This window comes from Haplochromis burtoni, unplaced genomic scaffold, assembly GCF_018398535.1.
Source record: "Haplochromis burtoni strain Fernald_Lab_line unplaced genomic scaffold, NCSU_Asbu1 Contig_9, whole genome shotgun sequence".
NCBI lineage: Eukaryota > Metazoa > Chordata > Actinopteri > Cichliformes > Cichlidae > Haplochromis > Haplochromis burtoni.
This window is the reverse complement of record NW_024582370.1, coordinates 1,351,708-1,375,554: the sequence shown is the minus strand read 5'-3', so window position 1 is coordinate 1,375,554 and position 23,847 is coordinate 1,351,708. Positions and strand designations below refer to the sequence as shown.

The window sequence follows — 23,847 nt, the reverse complement described above, 5'->3', positions numbered from 1 at the left end:
AAAAGTATACTGGTCAGAGAGTGAGCTGCCTTGGCGAACGTAAAGAGTGCTTCTTCTTGTTTTTAAAACATGTTTTGTCTTTTTTTTCTCGTTTTTCTTCAGTGTTTTCTGTTTTTCTGCAAAATCGTCGGCTACACTGCCAATCACCTGTGTCCTTTTCATTTAATTCAAATCTTTGCTGTCATATTTTGATTTTTATGGGCACATCGCTGTGAATTACGACTGAACAAAATCTCACAACGTCATAAAATTATTATCACAACCAGATGTTTCCCTCACGAGCTGCTAGAGAGCGAGAAGCAACAGCCACTGCATTTACATTCACCAGGTGGACACTAACATCGCCCCAAATGAATCCAAGCGAATAACAGCATGTCTGCTCATATCGCACCAGCAGATTTACCTTCATCTGATGATATTTCACTGTTATGTTTGAAGCACGGTCCAGCTGTTGGTTAACACAGACTATAAAACTGTATAACGGTGATGTGCTAGCACTGATTAATCTACTATCGGCACTGTTCTGTATGAGTTTACATTTTACAGTTTGCTTCTTCATGCAACATTACAAAGTGTAATTTCATTTAACATTCAAACAGTTCATGACTTGTGTAACTTAGTTCTTGTTGGTACAAGAAAGACTGAAATCTGCATGTAACCTATGGAAGCTGGCTCACGACCCAGAGGGTCAAGTAGACGGTGATGCAACTGTAATAAGACGTGTAATTATCAGTGTCATGACAGCATTTTTGGCCAAATTAATGACCTTTAGTGACAATGTATGAGCTAACTATTAGTACTGTGGTTAGATTTTCCCCTCTGTGTCATTCAGACTGAGCAACAATCTATGCTGGTGATACTGGACACTGCAGATGAAGCTCAGCTCAGGCTTGTTGTTTTATTGTCTGACACAAGATGTGTGTCTTGACTGTTCATCACAAACACACACACAAAAGCAGAAGTTTTCCTTTGGCTTTTCTTTCACTCCCTTTCCAATCCAAATTTATTTAACGCACATGGCAGCACGGTGGCACGGTGGTTAGCACTGTTGCCGCACAGCAAGAAGGTCCTGAGTTCAATTCCAACATCAGGCCGGGGTCTTTCTGTGTGGAGTTTGCATGTTCTCCCCGTGTTTGCGTGGGTTCTCTCTGGGTACTCTGGCTTCCTCCCACCGTCCAAAGACATGGAGCTTGTGGGGATAGGTTAATTGGATAACCCAAATTGTCACTATGTGTGAATGAAAGTGAGTGTGAATGGTTGTCTGTCCCTATGTGTTGGCCCTGCGACAGACTGGCGACCTGTCCAGGGTGTACCCCGCCTCTCGCCCTATGACAGCTGGGATAGGCTCCAGCGCCCCCCGCGACCCTGAAAAAGAATAAGCGAATGGATGGATGGGCATTTAAAGACGACACATTGGAATCACACACACACACCGTAACATGTGGAGGTAACTCACATGTGGAGATTTACACCAGTGTAAAGGGCATTAAGATTACCATTAAGTGTCTGACACACTCTGGGATCATTGCTCAGAATGTCCTTTAATGTAATTGTTTTTACTTTTTTCTGTATTTTGGTCAGACTCAGCAGTGGCATTAAATCCTAGAAACACCAATTATAATCCATACCACTGAACAGTGATTATTTCGGGTCCATAACAACAATGAATACTCAATATTTATTTTATTGCAGCCAGCAGACCCTGCCGGTGTTTAGAGAACAGAGTTTTTATAGCCTTGTTGTTAATGTTGACATGTTTTATTTGAGTTGCTGCTAGTTCTTTTTTCTCTCTTTCTTTTCCTTTTTTTGTTTTTTTGCTGTCACATTTAAAAAATGAAGAAGTGCTTCTAGATGCAGACGTCAAAAGTCTGAAGCTTGTCGATGTTGTGACTTTGGCTCTCAGTTGTTAAACGGAGGGTCAGCTATCACGATTAATCCAAAGAAATATGCCTCATGATCTACTGCAAACTATAAAGCTTCTTTCTGTTTTATGGAGCAGTTCATAGTCTGGCAGGGGTATAAAGGTATTTTAAATGTCCAAACTGAGCTCTGTCAAAGCGAATTAACAACCCGAACTCACACTAAATAAAAGATCTGAGCAAATTTAGTCACCAGTCAAATGACTTGACTTTAAATTTTAAAACTGCAAATCTTTGATTCCTTTAGATCCTACCAGGCTTTGGGTGCGCCTATTCAAAAAAAAAAAAAAAGGGGGGGGGCTCTCAGCACTAGACTGCTGCGTCCAAAGCACCATCATCTCAAAAGACATTACACTACAAGATGAACCATTTAGCATGGGTCATAATAGCAGTTTGTGGAGAAACAGCTGGAGGCAAACATGTAAATCTGTTTGCAGCTTTCCTTTTACAAACTGTGGCTCCATCTCAAATACTCATCTTCCTCATGTAATCACACATCAGCCAGCAGCAGCTCCCCTTCCGGACAACCTACAGAAATAGCATCAGTACTCTGTGGCACAGGGAGGTGCCAATGTGTACCGTTATATTTGAAACTACAGTATGTGGGTATTACCATGGAAACTGCAGAGAGCTGTCCAGATTACATACTGCATCTTGTTGAGGCTTGTGGTTCCAACGTTTCAACAACTAAGACTTTGTTTTTTACACTAATGCACCAGAAATTTGCTTCCAGCTATTTCTCTTTGGGTACCATTAAACTCCCTAATGTGACTTTTAAAGAACTGTTATGATATGATTGTGAGTGCTCATAATAGGCTATTGTGGCTTAATAATGCTCATACTGTAGGTGAAATGTTCACCCTACCCCGGAGCTCGTGCTGTGTTTTCGCAGCGTACTGCACCCTGGGGTGAATGAACTTGCGACCTCACTGAGGGAATGGCATGTTAAAAAGCTTAAATCCCTCTTGTGTGATTTCCTGTTGCACTGTGGGAGAAAATAACTTGGGTCAAAGTCCATTTTCTTAGACTGCACCAGAGGGGACAGAATAATAATGACAGCAGATTAAAATGAAGACTTAATATATCCATAAAAAACAAACGAGAAAACAAAATCTTTACATAAATGATGTCATTATTCTTTAACCGTAAAGGGGAGGGCCAATTTAACGGTTAAATCCGTTCAGCCAATAGCGTGCAGGCGGTGGCACCCGAAAACACTGTGCGATGTTTAAGTGCAGTTAGACTTTTTTAAGCTCAGCATTGGGAGAAGAATGCAGTGTCTCACTCTCTGCCGAAAGTGTCTTATTTTCGCCAAAGGGATGCAGGAGTTTTTGTTTTTGTTTTGTTTTTGCAGTAAGGTAAAGTGATGAGAACCACTAATACAGCTTGCATCACTGCTTGTTCACATCTGAAAATAGGGGCAGCCACATTGAGTATTATGTTGCATGGAGTATACGTTGACACATTGTATAAGATTTGGCTTTTGCCTGCATTGCCAAATGGTGTAGTTTGTAAATTTATAAGAATTTTATATTGCATCTTCATTCCAGTGCAAAAATTGCAAACATTTTAGAATCTCTGATGTGAGAATTTCATGCTGTTCTTTACCATCTACTAAATAAAAGAAGAAACAATGGAAATGGCATTTCTACTGTCTTACACACAGCACTGTGGAAAGCTGTTTCCACCAGAAGCGTTCCTGTTTGTTTGTTTGTTTGTTTGTTTGTTTGTTTGTTTGTTTGTTTGTTTGTTTGTTTGTTTGTTTGTCAATCAATCAGTCAATCAAGGCTTTATTCGCCACGTGCAGGTTGCCCTGCAGTGAAATAGAATCCCCCCCGACTTTACACACACAACACAGACATCACATGGGGATACAGGCCGGAGATCGGTAGCGTTACAGAAAAAACACTGAAATATACACTACAATGGGAAAGTTCAAGAGGAAAAAAAGAGACCTCTGCTCATGCTGGGCTCCTGGGAGGACAGCATGAGGACAGGAAACATTCGCGCTACCATTCCAGCGCGGGCTCAGACCCGCCGAGTTCCCAGGAGGGAATAAGCATCGAAGGCGTTTGGAAAGGGAGGGGGGATGAGTGTGTGCATATCAGTGTATATGTATGTGTGTGCGTGTTTGTTTGTTTGTTTGTTTGTTTGTTTGTTTGTTTGTTTGTTTGTTTGTTTTGCCACCCATAAGTCAAAATTTCAAGTCGTTAATTCAAAGTTTCTACCTTATAACTCCAAATTTCAATTTGCTCTTCCCATTCGTCTTATTTTCTCAGAACCTTGAGTTAGACAGTCGATTTTGTGACAAATTTGTGATAATTATACATAATTATGATAGTTATAGCTTGCTTTTGTTTTTCAAGTGGCGAAAACAAGCTTGTTGACAAAATAGCAGGTAGTCGAAACACTCCTGAACCTGAAGCCAAAAGAACTTTGAGTCTCCGAGCGGTCTTTGAATGCACCTGAGAGGGAGGGTCTAGTCAGTTATCTGTAGGCTGCTTCTCGGCCGTTCACTCTGATTACGGCTCCTGAGGAAAAAGGGCGACCACAGGAGGGGAAACACGGAGCTCTTCGCTACTTTGAGAGGATACGTCTGAGAGAGGTAAGGAAATAAATGCTTCTATATTTACGCTTACTCGGCTGGAGCTCCGAGAGCCGTGTAGAGTGAATAAAGCGCTTGAGACTAAAAGGAAAAGTAGTTAAGAAGCACCGCTTCGAGTGGAGAGATAACCTTAGTCATTTAAGATTCCAGCAGCACCTCGGTGAGTTGAAACCTGTTACTTGTTTAGAAGTTTTCCAGCAGTCTTTAAGGTTATTATTGTTCGTTTATTAGTATTATTATGTTTAAAATGGGGCAAAGGAGAAGGACACACGGAGGGCACACCTGTTTGTTTTTCTCCAACCATATCCTAAAGAAGATGTTGTTGCCTTTCTACCCACTCGATACTTGCGCAATTGAACTAAATGGACTTTAACTGTGGAGCCTTAGAGCCCGTCTTTAATTGCTGTGAGAAAGTTCTTTCTGTTTGAGAACCTGTTTGTCCAGTAAGCTGGAACAAAATGTTTTTTTGTTTTTTCTTTATTTCTTTTAGGCAGGAATACTCGGAAAGCTCAATTATTCGAATACATGATACCGACTGTGTGGCTTTTAAAAATGTAATTATTAATATTTGGTGACAGAAGTCTGTCCTTTTCACCTGAACTAAAATAAAAAACCCCAAAAGACTACATTCGTCTGTCCCGAGGAAATTCCTCTCTGGCAGTCACCACACCCTTGTTGTGCTGCTCGGCTTCTGTAGCGCAGACCCTCACATCTCAACAGCGACTTGTTCCCTTGTCTTGGCATGTTCACCATAACAAAACTGCACTGCCGGTATTTGGGTCTGCGCCAGAGTCAAATCTGCAAAACTCTGCTATTCTTCAACTCAGCTGCTCCCATCTTTCGAGGCTGACGCGCACACTCAGGATGTTGCACGTGAAGAGTCCTCGAAAACGGGTCTTCTCGGTTTGTCCACTGCGCGCGCGTGTGTGATTGCAACGTCAATATTTTTGTGGAAGAATGATGTAATATATATATATATATATATATATATATATATATATATATATATATATGCATTTTTTTTTGTAGCAGAACTGCTGACCCAGCAGGTAGTGGACAGAAGTGAAAGTGTTGCCCAGTGTAACAAGCAAAACAAAATCAGTGCAGTGCAGGGAAATGTAAAGGAAATCCCCGATCTGAGGTATTAAAGGATGTGGCCGTGTTATGAGATGTAATCCACAGTGTTAGGGCTGAGAAAGTAGGGATATTGTTGTAGACGATGGAGTGGATATACTATTGAATGCACACGGGAAAGAACACACACACACACACTCAGAATCCATACAGATATTATGAAGTTAAAACATAGCATTAATTAATGCATTGCAAGGTTTTCCGATAATGCGCTGGATAAACATGATAACCCAGATTACACATATTTCTTACTGTTTATATTGCATCATTAATCATAGCAAAGATTCCACAAAGAGTTTAAGCAGTGTAAATATAATAACCAGCTACAAAGGCAGTAAAGGCATCCTTAGCGGTATTTTCATTACTGATTAAGCTGAGAGTTATTTTCTTGATTAATCGTTTGGTCTGAAAAATGTTGCATGCAAAGAGCCATGTTGATGCTTATTGTTTTTGCTTGAATGAGGATGATAAATCAAACTTAGCTGCTAATTAATTTTCTGTCGATCGACTGGTTACCCAATCCACTTATTAATCAGAAGCATAGACAGTGTAAAAGAGGGATATAGCTTCTGGGTTTGAGAAGTGCCTTGAACTGTCTTTTTTTGGGGGGGGGGTTCATAGTGAGCAGGGGGCGACTCTTCTGGCTGCAGAGAGACTTTCGGTTGTATAGACATCTATGGGAAATAAGTCCTCGGCTCCCTTCACATGTGACCTCAGTTAACACTTTTTTTTATCTTTATGGTCTTGGTTGCTAGTTTCATTTTATACTGAATAAAAAAAAATGGGTTGGATAATATGGTCGTTATTAGAGTCGCAAGTGAGGATTAGTCGCAAATCATTAGCCAATGAGAAAATTTCCCATTTCCTCCAGTTGCTCATCAGTTTTGTTTACGGCAGAAAAGCTCGACTTGAGGGGGAGTGAAAATAAAATGGACAACTACACGTCCATTAGGCCTTAACTATTACTGGAACAGGTCTTGTTCTGTGTATAGGATTTAAGTTGTCCTAAAATACTCAGAGGACTTTGTTTATTTTGTATTTCCTATAAAAATAAGACGTTGTCTCCAACTGATGGAACTGCCAAAGATCCATTTATTATTTATTTTTTTTAGTATGTGACCTTTTCTCGTCGTTTTCCAGTATTGAGGCCAGACAGACAGCTGAATAGCTTTGTAGGTCATGAAAGCTTTCATGAAAGACTAATGTGGATCAAAAGCTGCATGTATGCCTTTATAGCCAGAGGTCCTTTCACCCTGGTGTTTGCACCTCGTTTTGTTCCTCTTGGCATTTGACTGACCTGCTCTGCTGTATTTTTACTTTTCAACGATTGATTGCGGCCACCTAACCTTTAGGAAGCACACTACTAGCACTCGATAAAAACGTAAAACGCAACGATTTAGGAAGTTGGTGCTAAAAAATGGGAGGGTTTGTTTAGATTTGAGTGCTGAGATTTGATCTTTTTTCCTTTCTATGGGGAGTTCGAAGGTTGTTAAAACCATAGGTGTTTATCAGCTGATGTGCTTATAGATCTTCAAAGTATTAGAATGGACCACCTTCAAATAGTAGCGATTTCCAAGAAAGCCAGTCTTCCTGGAAACTGAAAAACTGGAGCTTGTTTTACACACTGATGAAGCACACATGTTTTTCAGTTTTCTAGTCATTTGTCTGCAATCGACAAGCATGGCTGCATGGAAGATTGCATCCGTTGGATGTGGGGTGTACCACACATGGGCAGCATGCAGACAAAAAAAGAGAAAAAAAAAGTCTGGGAGTGTTTCCTGTTTGGATCTTGGGGTTTGAGGTTTCAGGAAGCCTTAAAAGGATAATGTAAACATTTTTTTTTCTCCTGACAGACTTCAGAAGTACTGCTCTCTCAGACTCTTGTAGCCTGTTCCATGTTGAGTCAAGATTCCCTTTGGGAAATTGCTTGGATCGACACTGTATTTGCTCCAGCAGAAAGTTTGGCTGCTCTTTGGTAAATGCTTTCAGTTGGTGTCACCAGTTATCAGTTCTGATTTCTGCTGGTTTTTCCCCGTCTTTTGTAGTACTGACTGCATTAAAAAAGCCATTTTAAAGAAGTCCTCTTTACACTGCATTGCCAAAAAAATATGGACTAATCTTGAAAATCAATAATGAACATAATTGTTCTTTGCAACCCTCCGTTTATATTCTTTCAATCCTAATAGTTGTGCAATTGGCGCTTCAGTTTTTAGCCTAATTGGACTGCAGCTATTAACTGGATACATCTTTTCAGACAGTGTAAAAAAATGTTTTTGATTATTCTTGTCAGCATCTAAAGATCATGCCTTTGTAGTTGGTTTGTAGTTCTTTTCGCCTTCAATTACTTCCAGCTGTTGATGGCTAAACCTAATAAGACTTGATGAGCTATTTCAGAGGATTCAGTGCTACATTCGATAAAATGCACTCGCTTCTCACACAGCTTCACAGGCTGACAGGACAGATGAGAGACACAGTTGGAGGATTGACTCCATACAGGCTGTGCACATGTGTGTCAGCTTTCGTTTTCAGATTTCATTTGTGCTGTGTGTGTGAATCAGAAAGAAGCAGGGATGCGGCGCCCTAAGGATATGCAACATTAGCTCCCTGATGGTGACATCACACTGCAACACACAGGGAGAACGCGAGGGATGAGATGAGGGCTGATTGAGAACAAGAGCCTGGAGGAGGATGGGTAGAAAAGAGGAGCTAAAAGAGCAAACAGAGTTAGGAACAGGGTGGAATCAAGTCGGTTCCTTCACCACGCCGAGCTGAGGTGGTGCGTGTCTGTGCATATGCACACTTTATAATCTTGGAAAGCGAAAATGCATTCCTCATTTCTATCCAAGTCCTGATTAGCTATTTTCCCAAGACAGCCCATGACTAATTCAAAGATTTGTTTATTTTATACTCATGGAATATTAATCAAAGGCCTCGTTGCTGCACTTTAATGCTTTTAAGTTTCTCCATATCGTTTGCTGTTGCAGCAACTCGTGTTCTAGTTTTGACCACAGTGCTTCGCTTTCCTCCCTCCAGCTTTCTGACTTTTGTTTGTACTGCAACCAAGAGGCGGGTGAAGGGATGATTCTGTGTGATATTTCTCTCTTTCGTCCTCTGCTCTCAGCCGAGTTGTGTGCACTGTGATAAATTGGGTTGGGTGAGTCTCAATGGCTCTGTCCTATTTTGGGCTCCAGCTAGGTTCTCTGACTTTAGCTCCTTCCCTGGCCTGGATTTTGAGCAGTCACTTCTGCTCTTAAGTTTGATTCAACCTTGAAAATGTTAGCTTGGCTGACCAGTATATTAGGATATACTCTAGAGATAAACATCTAAGTAGCTTGGAAGGAAAGTGACTCAACATGAAGACATTTTACCTCTAATACAAGATGCTTCTTCAGTTCAGAACTGAGAGGGGAAAATGTCTTTACAAAACTTGAAGAAGTCCAGTCAATTTCTTTCCTAGCTCTTACTACCATGACCTGGATGACTGACGAACTACATGGACTCGAGGGATAAAAGTTCTGGGGCTGCCTTCACATTTTACCAAGAGGAGGTACTCATCCTGGAAACCCGTGCCATAAAGTGGCACATGTTTTTGTGCTGATGTTAAGAATGGTTTAGATGGTCTGCCCCTTCACGGCTGAGTTGCTGTTGTTCCTTAACACTTCCACTTTGCAATAAAATCACTCGCAGTCGATCGTGGAATATCAAGGTGGGAAGAATTTTCATAATCTGAGTTGTTGAAACAGTGGCATCCTGTTATAGTACGCCACTCAAATTTAGTGAGCTCATTATAATGATGTGTTCTTGCAGATTGCATGGCTAGGTGCTTGGTGAATGTGAATGTTGGGTATTACAGGTGGGTTTGTTTTAACAAAGCAATTCATCAAAGCAGATTAATGAAAAAAGAAAATATCCAGTCTGAAATTGCCAGTTGTGATACTGAAAGTGCTTTTAAGACACAGTTCAAAATATCAGCTGTATTTAGACTACCAATAATTTAGACTTTGTTTGTTAGTGCTTTGGTTTATAATCAGTATTTGATTGATAGATTAGTTGATTGGCAAAAAATAATGTAAATGTTTTTTAATGACAATGTTTAAGGAAATTTAAGAAAAATGCTGATCAGCGTTATGCATGGCCCCACTTAGGGATTGGTAATTAATCGACTTTCATTTTTGAGTTGTTGTTTATGAGAACAGGTTAATTGGCTTAATTATTATGGTAAATGGCCTGTATTTGTAGAGCGCTTTACACATCCAGTCATCCACACATTCACACACTGGTGATGGCAGCTACATTGTAGCCACAGCCACCCTGGGGCGCACTGACAGAGGCGAGGCTGCCGGACACTGGCGCCACCGGGCCCTCTGACCACCACCAGTAGGCAACGGGTGAAGTGTCTTGCCCAAGGACACAACGACCGAGACTGTCCAAGCCGGGGCTCGAACCGGCAACCTTCCGATTACAAGACTAACTCCCAACTCTTGAGCCACGATCGCCTGGTTTTGGAATGTAGCTGTAGTTTTGTGATGTGCTTTGAATCCTGTTTGTACTTTTCCTTAATGTGTGATTTATAGTACCAAAAATGTTGTTTGTTTGCATATGGGTTCCCACAAAGACAGTGTACAGAAAGAGGTTTGTACCCGTTGCAAACGTGCTGCCATGCAGTCCTCCAAAATCCCAACTGCGCTGGTCGTGGATGACTATGCAACTTCACCAGGAATGGGAGAAGCACAAAAACCCTATTAAAGATTAAAAATATATTTAAAAATGTAAAAAATAAAACAATAATAATAATAATAATAATAATAATAATAATAATAATAATAATAATAATACAGCTTGAAAAAATGTAGACAGTGGCTGCAGCGGACACTTCTGATTGTTTTTAACTCTTTGTAATGTTATAACGTCACACTTCTCGACAGCTAGTTGACAATCCAATGGCAGCATAAACAGGAGTAGCCACAGACTGGTTGTACCACATACTTTGTACACTGTCTCCATCGATGGCATACACTCCCTGCAGGTAGACGGATAGTCCCCGATCGCCTTCGCACTGAAACTTAGTTTTGCTGTCTCTGTCATTTTTTACTTCAGCTCACATTAATTTCATGTTTACATTTCAGACATCACACAATTAATTAATCAACCAATTAATCAAGAAAGTAATCCTCAGATTGACTTGAAAAACATCAATGATCCTAGAAAATGTGTTTGTTTGTTTTCTGGCAGACAGAAAGTTAGCGATGCTGTAGAGGGATGTTGTGTGTTCAGAAGAAAAGGGTGAGGGGTGTTGAAAGTAGGTGAGAGATTCCTCATGGCTTATGTATTCCCACATTTTTACACAGTCAGACAGGGCTGTGTGTGAGCGCTTAGTGACCCGACATTAATCATCGCATGGAATGCACTTTGCAGCTTTGGCCAACCACTGTGTCAGATTGTGAACTGCTAATACCCAGTTAATATTTTTCTTTAACAGCTGTTTGTTCATACATCACCTGGAAGTGTACAGTCAGTTTACAGCTAGCAGGGGTGCGCTGTGCTGCTTTCCATGGAAAAGGAAAATATGGGAGATGAATCTGGTCACACGGAGGACTTGCTGACGAGTAAAATGATGATTTTATGATCAACTAATTCTATATTTTTTCCCACCTTTGGTCAGATGCTGGTAGTCTCTTTAAGTGAAGATGAGAGATTGAGTATCCTCTCCCTACCTCTGAACAACAGGAAGTTCAGACACTCAGATAATTTAAATTTTTCTGTTTGCACTCAGAACAAGTATGTTTCTGCCCTTTTCCTGCTTCTGCGTCAGACCTGATGGAAAATGGGATTGTTAGTACAGATCTTCAGTCATATTCTCAGATTTGTCCTGAATCACCCCGGTTTTGCCTGTTTGGGCCTGTGTACTCTCTGGGTCTTCAGTCTGAGTTGTGATCTAGTATTTTGGAAGACATCCGGCAGGCGACACGACTAACAGGAATGTACAAGGCACGATAATGCCTGTGGCATGTTTCTGAGGGGGAGGTGAACGTGTGCATTCCTCACGTCCTCTGCTTGAGGTATTGGTGACACATTAAATGTGATTAATGTATTTTATCTTCAACAGTTTAACTGTCAAGCTAACTGCTGTATAGCTTAAAATGTGCAGCCCACATCTCTAAACTTCAGACCTAACGAAGCCTGAAATATAAAACTTATAAGAAGCAGAACTGCTGTCTCCGGGTGACTTTTTCCTCAGTATGTTGTCTATACGAACTTGCTGTTGTATTATTAAGTTAACATGCATCTTCAAACTTGGAGATATTATTTTTCTGTTGCGCCCACATGGGCATCTCCTCTAGAGATGCCCAGCAGAGGACGAGGATGGAGAGTGGGGGTGGGGTTGCATAAGTCGAAGAGTTTATTGAAGTAGAGATGCAAACGCTGCCGCAGTTTTACAAAAGAAACCAGTCTATGTCAATATAACTGATATTGTCTTAGACTTTACTCTTTCAAAAATCCATTGTAAGAATGCATGCTGACGTGTCATCCAGCACTAATCACTGTCCAGTAAAGTTAAAGCCCTTCGTTGTTTTTTGGCTACATTGGCAGAGTGAATGAATTTGCTCAAATGAATCAGAAGCTGCATATACACAGGTGATGAGCATTACATGGACATTAAAGTGGTTTATGATGATTTTTGTAATGTGTTTTGTAGAACACAGAAATGTTCGTTGTGGCAAGAATAAAATATCGATGTTCAAATAGTCGTCATTTAAAAGTCGAAGCTCCTCTGGAAACAAAAGCTTTTTTTAAACCCATATCAGCTCTGATGGTGTTGAACTCCGCAGTACCAATTACGCAAAACAGCTGCCTGTTAACAAAAATCAAAATGCAGCTTCACAGTTGCTTCACCCACTCACAGCGCTGTGCTTTTCAACAGCACAGCAGGGTGTTATACAGCAGCTGGCACGCTCGAGACATCAAGAGAAGGAAATTGAAATCCACTGGGCCATCTATGCCTCTTTTCCACTTGCACCTACTCGGCTCTGCTCTACTGTACTCTGTCCTTTTCCATTGCAGTTGAGCACCACATCAATGTGGGTGGGATCATTACAGTAACACGGCCCAAAAAAATCCTGTGATGTCATTTGTATGCAACACAAAACAAACAATGGATGACATGGAGGTGATGGTAACGTCTGCACCTCATCATTGAAGCACAGTGTTTGCCTAGTTCCAAAAATGGCAGGTTTGAGTCTTGTGAAGGAGTGGTCAATCGGTGGCATGCGGTCTGCTGATGTCTCATTTTCAGCTCGACTCAGCTTGATTGAAACCTGGTCCCAGGTACTACCACCAAATGGAAAACCCCCAAAACAGTGACACTGAGCCAAGCCTGGTAGGTGTTATTGGAAGAGAAGCTGTTTAAAGGTTTGGGTGAGCTGGTCAGAAGATGATTACCATCTTTTGGTGCAGAATGATGAGCTAAATTAATTCCTTCTAAATGGTTTTTTGCTTTCGCACTGAAAGCTGTGATCAGAAATATCTCTGCTGTCTTTCAGAATGCTTGTTTGCCCTCTTGTTTTGTTGGCTGCCACTGTCTTCAGTTCAAAAACATACAACTTTGCATTGCATTATATTTAGTGTTGTCCTCACTGTTTCACAACAAATAATCTAGCTTTGTAGATTTGGAGCCGTTTGGAAGTTGTTGTAATAGATTTATTGATGAGATTCATGCAGTTCATTAAATAATTGAGATTGTGAGCCAAATAATATAAAACATTAAATCACCCTCCTCTGCTGTACATGATAGTAAATCAAATCAGGTACTATGTGTAGGGTTGTTTGAGTGCCTTGAGTTTGTGATTAGAGGTCAGTCCATACTTCAAGAAGAGGAAGATTGTTTTAAATATATTTCTTTTTTAGTCTTAGTCCTTCTCCTGGTGTTTCATGACCATTTTTTTGTTTTGTTTTTTTTTCCCCCACCACCTGAAGTGAACAAGACTGGCTAATGTGTTACCCCTGCAGATATGAGTCACAACCTGCCAGCGAGGAGAAACGAGGGAGAAAACGGCATCTGTGCTGCTTGTGTGGGAAATGAGAACTTTGTCCTTTGCTACTCCACGCAGGGCAAATATTATGCAAGAAGCGCTCGTTCATCCTAAGACACGTGCGAACACGCACGTTGATATGACCTGTTTGAGGCTCGTGTGCTTAGGCCGTCGCTGCATGTGCGCTATGGCTCATCACTCAGGATATGTTGTCATTCTTCTTCAGCTCGGCCTTCGGCTCTGTGCTTGTTCAGCAGTGATCGTAGTACCACAGAGCTTGCTACAGTGCAGTTATTCACAAGTGCATTTCGACATACACTGGTCACATGTTTTGTAAACGTGATATATGAAGAGCGCCTTGACTGGAATTTTCTCAAATATGACCGTAAAGTTTACTTGGACCCAAAGCTTAACAGTTGATGTTTGTGTTTAAGGTGCAAGGCCACTGTGACATCACATGGATCCCATTCTTGTAAATGTGACACACCCAAGGCACGCTTACTGATTTTTGAACATGGCCTAACATGTCACAATAAAACTGTAGGCGATTGAGGGTGAGATTTCTTGCAATTGCTTTTTACGAGGTTAATGTTGTGGTTTTATATCATTGTAGTTTGTTAAGTGTTTTAAATGCAGCCACGTGTACATTCAAAGCTACAAGCAGCACACCAATTAACTAACATGCTTAACTATGGGAGGCCTTTGTGCAGTGATCAGCATGGACAATGTTACTACTGTAATACAAAATGGTTGTTTGCTCCGTTTCCAGTAAAGCTTATTGAAAATGGCCCAGTGGAAGAAACTCGGTGAGGAAGAATGATGGTAAATAACAAAACTGGTGAACTCCCACAAGCTTCACTTCTTCCTCTCCAGTTGCTCTCATGTTGTTCTTACCAGGAAGTCGCTTAAAGGAGTCTAAAAGATAAACGAGAAAGATGATTGATAATAGCAGAGGCAATGCTTGGTGGTTATTTAAATGTGTAAGGATGACATAAATCACTTTTTAGGGTGAGATGAATTGATCAGAGTTCCTTTTCTTACCTCCTGAAAGAAGCCTCAGTTCACTACTTATCTCTGAGAAGACTCCCCCTGTGGTCAATCTGGTTATTAGTGTTTACTTACTGTTGTGTTAGTTCATTGATTTTCTTTTGATCTTGCATAATACATGAGAAAAAATGCAGATGTTATATGTGTGAATATTTTATAACCGTGTATGGTATGAATATTGTATGAAGGTTTTAAGTGAATTGTTTCTATCCGCAATCTAAGGGTAATGGAACACACCGATATGTAACTCTTATTTAGGGAACGAGCCCTCGTAGTGCCTGCTCCTGTCCTTGTCCTGGCACAGTATGCACACACAGACACATTAATGCAAAGTAAAGGGGCCATTATCCCCAGTAAGCACCATTTGCTGCCACGGTCACAGTGGGGAGCCTGCTCTGAGTGCCACGATCATCAATATGCCGCATTATTTTATCACAGCACAAACTCTGCAGGACTAGCCCCATTTTGTGAAGCTTTCTGGGGCTGCGCTGTAGCTCCAAGTCACGTGTGCATGTGTTTCTGGATGAGTTTGTGTGTCTTCCCTCTGGCAGTGACAGTATGATGTATGGGGGAGCAGCAGCCTGCTATCAGAGAGAACAGGTGGCTCTCTCAAGAGACAAACTGACAACACACTGTCCTGATTTAATGTGTAGGAGAAAAAAGAAGACGGAACGATCGTCTTTTTATTCTCGTGGTAAAAATTAGTAGCTGTTATTCCCACGAGGGGAGGAGAATGACTGAGGCCCACAACATGATGGAGGCTTGTTCAGGGTCAGTGGTTCATTGTAAGTAGGCTTTCAGAAGCTACTAGAAAATATTAGCTTCAGCTTTTATGAAGGTTTAGAGTCCACGGCGACACGGCGCTCCACCCACAGACCATTTTTAAGGAAACAACTTTTTTTTTAATCTTTATTATTCTATTTTCAATGATATGAGTATTTGATAGGACTTTTGATTAGTGGTGATGAGTCACTGGCTTTTCCACTCAGGCTTTTCCTGGTGGCACTCATGTGAAAGATAATGAGAGGTGTGGCATTTAAGTCTGTGGAAACATCCTGCAACAGGAAGATGGCGGTAAAAGTAAAGAACTTCAACGGAAAGTAATTTGCAGAAATAATCAGCAGAGTATTAATTAACACTCCCAGACGCACACAAACACACACACACTTGTCGTTAAGCTTTAAAAACCCAGAGGCATTTCAAGATGGCTGCCAAGCGCCCAGACCTGTTTCACAAAGGACTGGGGCGTCATGCCTCTGATACTGGGATGCTGGCATGCCATGTGAAAGCACGCACTGTAGTGGCGTTATGCTGTTTTTGTTTGGTTTGGTATGAATGAGCAAAGGCAACATAAACGGGTCTTTTTAGCCACGCAGACCACCATTTCTGTCTGAAAGAGGCTAATGAGTGCTTAAACGTGTGCTCAGGTGTATTTGTGCTTATTAATCACCACGAGTTTTCATTTCTACCTGTGTGTGCCGTATCCCTCGTTTGGTCATTTGGGAGTAGAGGAAACGAGCCCAGAGATATTCTCACCTTTCAAGTAGCAAAACAGTTGTTTAACAAAACTTCCACCGAGTCCAAAGGTCATCCTGTCAGTTTGGCCTCCTGAGGGAAATGTCTGACTCTTTACTGCTAAACTGTGTTCACCAGGTACTATAAATTATATTTGGTGTCGAGTAAGTCGAATTCATTCAATTTTTACCAGCAAAAAATAAATAAACAAATCGTGCTGCAGGTCATAAAACAGAAACAATCAGCAGATCTGGTTCTTTATTGGTTCATCATCTCAAGTGACTACTTTAAATAATTGGGAGATATTACTACATCTTTCATCAGTTATTACTTAAATTGTGTGTGAGAGAGTGTGTGAGAGTGTGTGAGAGTGTGTGAGAGTGTGTGATTGCAGAGGTTTTGATCCTAATCTTGGTCCAGGTAGTTTGAGGCTGGTGGACGCTGAAGCTGCTGGCAGGCAGCCAGTGCGTTGTCTCATCTCCGGCTGCCTTCCCTCCATTATTGTCAGCCCGTGGGAGATGGCTATTGATCTCTGTGTGTGTGTGTGTGTGTGTGTGTGTCCCTCTTGGTCTCTGACTAGCCACATTTCACTCAAATCTATGCCTTTCAGGGATATGAGAGAAGAGATGAGAAGAGAAATGTGTGCAGCATCGAGGTGTCAGACCAAACCAGTGTGAGCTGTATATCACTTGGCCACAGGGATGTAGAAGTGACATGTTAAAGATCATTATAAATGTGATTGTGGCACAGAGGTCATGAGTGTACAGCAGCATGTAGAGCGCAGGCGATGCAGGCAAACTGGCGTCAGTATTTTGTGCTGTACTGTACTCTTTACAACTCTTTATATAAATCCATCTGCACATCTGTTCTCCTTTACCTTTGTGTTTGGTGATTTGTGAGACAGTCTGTGGCTCCCTTCCCTGTTTGAAAGCACTTGATTCTCACCAGTTCACTAATCATCACAAACATGTTTACTAATCAAACTGTTGTGTTTTGTAGATGGCTGCAATCAGAAAGAAGCTGGTGATAGTTGGGGATGGTGCGTGTGGGAAAACCTGCCTGCTTATTGTCTTCAGTAAGGACCAGTTCCCAGAGGTCTACGTCCCCACTGTGTTTGAGAACTACATCGCTGACATTGAAGTTGATACCAAACAGGTACGTTGTAGAATATATATGTACTGGAAGTGCTGGGTATACAAGTCTGGCCCAAGTCTTCAGTCAGAAAGACTGCTGCAGTCCAGGAGTCTAGTTCACCGTCTTTAATGAAGCTTCACAGAAGAACTGGTTACAGCAGGGCTTGCCAGGATAAATCCAACTGTGATGCAGCCAGATATGCACTTATAATCGTGGCAGATGCAGTATAGGTGACTATAAGCATGGTTGTCTGGAAACAGAAACGGGTAATACTATAATTAGTAGGGTCAAAGATAACTAAGCAACAATCAGAACACAACATCTGCTCAGACACAGCAATATTTTACAATGTCCACTAGGGGTCGCCGTAAGACCCGAAGTTAGCTAAATAGCGCAAATCTTCCCAGTTGCTAGTACTAAGGCACAAATGTGGCAAGCTAACAGCAGCTAAACTAAACAATAAACAACGGAAAAATCCTTTAACCGCGGGATGTAATCATTGGAGGAGATTCTGGCCACTGGTATTAACTTTGTGCAAATTAATTAAATAATTAAATAAACCTACTAACGTGATATCTGTGTACCGGGGCATAACTTTAGCTTTAACATGCACAAACAACTATAACTATTATCATACCAGTTAACCTGTCAAAAGTAATAACACTTACAGTTTCATTAACGCACACGGAATCACACAAACTGCGAGGGAATTTGCACATACGTCGTATTTGAAATATCGGTTTTCGGTTTGAAGACTATGAATAATTTAAACTATTGAAATAGAAGTAATAGTTTGACCTTTGTGTATTTGTAACAACTTCACTTAAAGAGGTTCAAGTTTCCATTTGACATTTATTTTTTTGTTTGGAAAGGTAATAAAAGCTGCTTCTTTTTTTGTTTTTTGACTCAGTGGCTCTCAGCCATTTATTTGTGATTCTCCAAGTTTCTCCTGTGGTGCCATTTAAACAGTAGTTAGGTTGTTTCTGAAAAGTAGAACAAATAAGAGTCCAAAAAAACGAGTTTGCAGATTGTTTATCGTGTGGTTTGGGTACTAATGTTCTCTGTGAACCTTCAGTTATTAAATGAAGAAAATGAAAGTATAAGGATATACTTTTGTAATAAAGGATCAAAGACTGACTACACTGTGTATGTATTGATAATATTAATAGGAGACATTTTATATTAGAGGTATTACTCCTACTCTCACTACTCAAGTACTTTTGCTTATATAATATTTACACAAGTGCAGAATCTAAGAGCAAATTTGAGCTGTTTCTTGGAACAGGCGGGTTTATGTGACACTCTTTGACTCTGTTGATTGTGGACCACATCCCATCAAGATTGATGGCAATAAGTGCCTGCTCTGAGAGAATATTTGTGCTATTTCATTGTTATAAAGCCGCAGATCTCCAGCTAGCAACAGGAAATGGATCAGTGCCACCTTCCTGTGCAAGGTCGGGACCCCTCTCCTAATACATCATGACTAATGTCCCGTTTCCTGTTCCTTTTTCCTGTGCTGTAAAATTGGGGATCAGTTGGTTTTTACTTCAGTAGGTTGAATGTGATGGAAGAATTTAAAATGTAACAACTTTATTTGATGCAGTGAAATATTTTATAACACACTGTTTGACTTACACCTTATATTACGTTACAGTTAACATTACTAAGAAAAAAAGATTTCTCTTGGGAACCCGACTCCTGAGAGACATCTACTGGTAATAGAAGCAAAGGGCAGCTGACTGAGCTTCTTCCTGGTGTGAAATGGCTTATTTTACAACAGTTTACGTGTTATATCTCATTAAATATTGAAAATACCCTTCCTGTGGTAGACTATAAGTGCGGTGTCTGGGCAATCTTGCTAAGAAGCTTGTGAGCCAACAAGAAACATGTGAGATGTAAGAAAAGCCCAGAAGAATTGTTGAGGTACTGTTGTTGCACTCTGGAGTACAATCAAGATGTTCTCCAGCTGTGATTAGTCGTAAAAATACTGCAAATGAAATCAGCAGAAGAATAAAATGCATAAATAATGCAGTTTAATCCTCAGTTTAGTTTTTACTTTTAAAAAAGCCATAATTTCCTCATGAAGTGACATTTCTAGGCTTGTGTGTACTAAACATTCCTATGTAGTTCCTTGTGGCTGCATTGTAACTAGAGCTACAGCTCATGCTGACCTCTCGCAAATGATTTTTGCAAGCGTTTTCTTTTATCTGGAGCAAGCGAGGCGCTGAGGGATTTCTAACAGCTTGATTAACAGCTGAGATCCTGTGGGAACCACCTCCACCTCTGCAGACTTGCTGTTTAGGCCCGATGGTGGAGGATTGAGTTGTTCTCAGTTATGTTCCTCCCTCTGTCCAATGGGATTTCTTTTGTTGTCTGTAATCTGTTTTTGTATTTTAATGCTAGCAAGTGTGTGCTCTGTGTTGGAGCTGCTTGCTTCATATGTTTTGTTCTTTGTCTTCCTCTCTCTCAGGTGGAGTTGGCATTGTGGGATACAGCAGGTCAGGAAGACTATGACAGATTGAGGCCTCTCTCCTACCCTGACACAGACGTAATCCTCATGTGTTTCTCCATAGACAGTCCCGACAGTTTAGGTAAGGCGGCGGTGAAAGTGTGTTTTAGTTCATTGCTGTGCCCCAGTTAAGATATTTTTCTGAAATCAACAAGCAAAGTCTCCGAGTTCCTGAGACAGTGTTGTATTATTCTTTTGTAAGATTACTTCACACCAAAGGTCACCTGGCAGGGAAATGTTCCAGATTTTATCTGCTCATGGGGCTACATCTTCTTACAAAGGGTTTTCCCACATATTTCATTGGTATCGTAACCTGCTGTTGAAATTCCATCTTCCACTGTCATGGAAAAGTCATGACTTGACTGGTTTAACTGCATTACGATGCATTAATATGTAGGCACACACGAGATTACAGTCGCTCCTCCAATGAACTTGAGGAATGAAGTCTGGGCATCAGCTGACCTTTGTAGCTTTGATTGCTATGGTAGACATGACGGACTGGAGAGGGTTCACCAGGAACATGCAGTTACTATGGATGAGATGCAGGAAACTTGGATATATTTCTTCAGAGAGGTTTTGGGTGCAGCTTTTAAATGCAGTTTCCTCTACCACCTCAGCATCTCCTCAAAATCTCAGCAGGGAACTTCTTTTATAGTCCTTAGGTGTTAAGCAAAGCTTAGCAGAGCGTCACGGTCTCTGGGCTTGGTTAGATATGTGGAGCAACCGGTAGTGTGGGATGCTTGTGTTTACTTTTGTTGTGTTGTCAGTCCTTTAACATTGCCATGGCCACAGAGAAGACAAAAGTCATGAAGTACTATAAATGTCTTTTAGAAGAGCGAAAATAAGGGTTGTAACTTAGCATTACAGCCAGTCTTTGCTTTCCTCATCCATGCTTTAGGATATTCCTACTCAAGCACAAAATGTAATCTCTGTTCAGAGAGAAATCGCTTGTTTTGTCGACTGTGTGACACTAGCTCTCAGTGACCTCTTGGTATTTTTTTTTTTTTGTGCACAGTCACAAGGGAAACTAGTGACTGTCCTTACAGGAGGAAAAAGGTCTGGTGCAAAACTAATGCTCTGATTTTCATATATGGAGTTTTTCTTTATTCTTTTAGAGAACATTCCTGAGAAATGGACACCTGAAGTGAAGCACTTTTGTCCCAATGTCCCAATCATCCTCGTGGGCAACAAGAAGGACCTTAGGAATGATGAACACACACGCAGAGAGCTGGCCAAGATGAAACAGGTCTTGTATTTGGGGGGTTTTGGTTTTTGTGTTAAAGGAAACACATCCTCTCAGCAGATAAATGTCCACGCACAACCACTGAAATTTTAACCGGCTTTCTATATATGACACCCAGGAACCAGTAAAGCCTGAAGAGGGCAGAGACATGGCCAACCGCATCAGTGCCTTTGGCTACCTGGAGTGTTCAGCCAAGACCAAGGACGGAGTGCGGGACGTGTTTGAGATGGCGACCAGAGCGGCACTGCAGGTGCGCAAGCGTAAGAAGAGGGGTGGCTGCCAGATTCTGTGAACAGCCAGAGTGTGTTGGCCACAGCACCTGAGGGAGGACTAGCCCCTCCCCGACACACAGAGCAAACCTAGCGAAACCTTAAATCAATGGCTTCCATGGACTTCACAGACGCAGATGTGCCGCCGGCAAATATGAAAGACTGACACACCTGTTTAAAAGCAAAACAAATCAGCCTTCTTTTTTTTAAAGCAGCCTCCTCTGCAGCTCACTCTGTTATTGCTTCTTTCCTGTTTGTTCTCTACCAGAACACAAGCTTGTTTGAAGGACCAACCCGCTTACTTTACTTTTATATGTATGTTTGTATTTATGTGCATATACTTTATAAATGTCATGCATTGGGCACTGTGTTATGTTTGTTTACAGAGAAGGGTTTTGTGGACTTTCTCTCACAGCTACGAGCTGCACACAGCTTTACTTCTGCTGTTTTCCTCTGCTTCTCTTCAACCTGTGTGTGCCACTTAGTCTCCTTTTATACATCAGCTTCAGTCCTGATTCCTTTTTTTTGTCAGACAATTTATTTTAGACCCCGAAAGTTCTATTTCACCAAGTGCTGTGTCAGCAGAGTGCTGTTTTCCACAGCTTTCTCTTCTGACACAAAGGACTAAATTTACAGCCTGTTCACACTTCATTAATCCACTGAAACCTACATAAAGTAATGCAGGAGTGACTGTATGGAGAGGCTTTGGCCTTCACCTTGGTCTCTGTCTTTCTCCATGGCGATGGCTTAAACTGGCACTGCAGACAGTGGTCTATTGTCTTGGACACAATATGTGCAGTCGTGCTCACACTGGCTCTGGCAGACATCATTACAGCTTCCCCCCAATGAGCCCTGCATCCTGCCTGTACTGTTTGAGGTCCAGTATACAGTCATCTCACAATACTGTGTACTGGACTCACTGTGGATGAATGCACACAATATACAGCCATATTAATATTATATAACATCAGCCTAGTCTGTGTGTAAAAGTAGCTGACAACTAGATTAGCAGCTCAAACATCATTGCGTGGTGTACAGGAGCCCTTAGTCACTGTATGGTCGTTCTTTGAGTTGTGAACAGGCAAAAACCAGAGTAACAGTGATGTCTTTTGGCCCTAAGCTAGAACCGTAAAGCTGAAGAGATTTTACACCAATGTGGCAAAACTGTAAAACAGAATTTGAATAAAATAAAAACATATTGGGGAATGAAACGCCAGAGTTTACGCATGTCTCTCCTTCAGAGCCAAAATAAAGAAGTACAGGGCAAAGGCTGTATGCACTCCTGCTCAGAAAGAGCCCAGATCAAATTGTTTGTGTATTACATCGTACAAATATTCATCTTGCCACAATAACAAAAGCAAGATGTTCCTATACTTGGAGTGGGCACTTGGAGTGGGCGCGGGCTAATGTCTGGCCAGTGGCTCTGTCTTAAATGTCACAACGAAATTTGAGAAAATGTTGATTGAAGCTGCTTTACAAACAGGAGCAGGAAGTTTTGAATGTCTGAAACATGACAAACATGTTAATAAAGTATTTTTGAAATACTACTTTGGTTTGGTTTTGGAGATGGTTTTAATACATTTACATTTCAATAAATTATTTATTACAACTGACTTCTATTCTATAAGTAAATCAGCATTTAACTTTCTTTTGGCATCCCCTTGGTATAATATTTAAAATGAGAATTAAAGAGACCTCAGACTTACAAGTAAAAAATAAAAAAAATTTAAAAAAAAATTGGTAGGTTTGAACATTCAAGTGACCTCGTGTGTTGTCATCTTAGATTTATTTAATTAAATTGATTTAAAATGAACCTTACAATTACTCCATTGATAAGAAAATGAATAAAATTGCTGTTTGGTAACTGTAATTAAGAAATACATTGAAAGTCTCATACATGGGCAGGCAACACTATGTACAGTATGACATGTACATTTCAGTTATTTAACAACCAGTTAATACTTAAGCACAGATTGATTTAAAACTGTAAATTCAAGTAATTTGCTCCTTCGCAAAGTCAGGCGTGGTCCCTAACTGCTCCTTTTGGATTCTATTGATCCGATGACACAGAAGAATCCTTGCATATAAAGTGCACGTTTGTAAAGCACACCCGGTCCTATGCACAGACTGCTTCATCTGTTCTCCTAGTGCTGGAAAAGTGCACTTCTGAGCTGCTTGAGGAACTTTTCAGTCTCAAGATTTATTGTCACCATTGTGACAAGTTGCTGGTGTTAGTGGTGCAGTTCCCTGAGACAACATAGTTGCTTTAAACACAAAACAGTTATGTCTACCATTGTCTTTGGTCAAGATTATCTAGTAAAATATACTTTGGTTATTCTCTCTTGTTTTGGACATTTGATATAGCAAAGTGTTCATTTAGGACAGTTTGATGGTGCTTGGTGCTGAAATGAATTCCTCTGAACACCTTTTGGGGCTCTCCTT

The 23,847-nt window shown here is 40.9% G+C and overlaps 2 protein-coding genes across 3 annotated transcripts in view; one reads left to right on the top strand and one right to left on the bottom strand.

Annotated features, from left to right (window-relative positions):
• Positions 1-4,367: 4,367 nt before the first annotated feature.
• Positions 4,368-22,952, top strand: LOC102300445 (rho-related GTP-binding protein RhoA-D). Its single transcript, XM_005914700.3, has 5 exons — positions 4,368-4,524; positions 17,250-17,405; positions 19,855-19,975; positions 21,009-21,139; positions 21,255-22,952. Exons 2-5 carry the CDS (start codon positions 17,250-17,252, stop codon positions 21,426-21,428), a joined length of 582 nt encoding a protein of 193 aa, XP_005914762.1. The 5' UTR covers positions 4,368-4,524; the 3' UTR covers positions 21,429-22,952.
• Positions 22,953-23,072: 120 nt separating this feature from the next.
• Positions 23,073-23,847, bottom strand: part of LOC102300751 (putative helicase mov-10-B.2) — a 15,149-nt gene continuing 14,374 nt past the window's right edge. The window contains exon 24 of one of the 2 annotated variants that reach the window (XM_005914701.3): positions 23,073-23,844. The gene's annotated coding sequence lies outside the window, so the exon portion shown is untranslated. The remainder of the gene's footprint in view (positions 23,845-23,847) is intronic. The other variant, XM_042227218.1, reaches the window with a different exon arrangement.

Bases quoted from the DNA above. Each gene is read 5' to 3' on its own strand.
- LOC102300445 (XM_005914700.3), top strand. From the start codon at position 17,250: ATGGCTGCAATCAGAAAGAAGCTGGTGATAGTTGGGGATGGTGCGTGT. The intron at 19,976-21,008 runs GTAAGGCGGCGG...TTATTCTTTTAG, and splicing joins AGACAGTCCCGACAGTTTAG to AGAACATTCCTGAGAAATGG. The intron at 21,140-21,254 runs GTCTTGTATTTG...TATGACACCCAG, and splicing joins AGCTGGCCAAGATGAAACAG to GAACCAGTAAAGCCTGAAGA.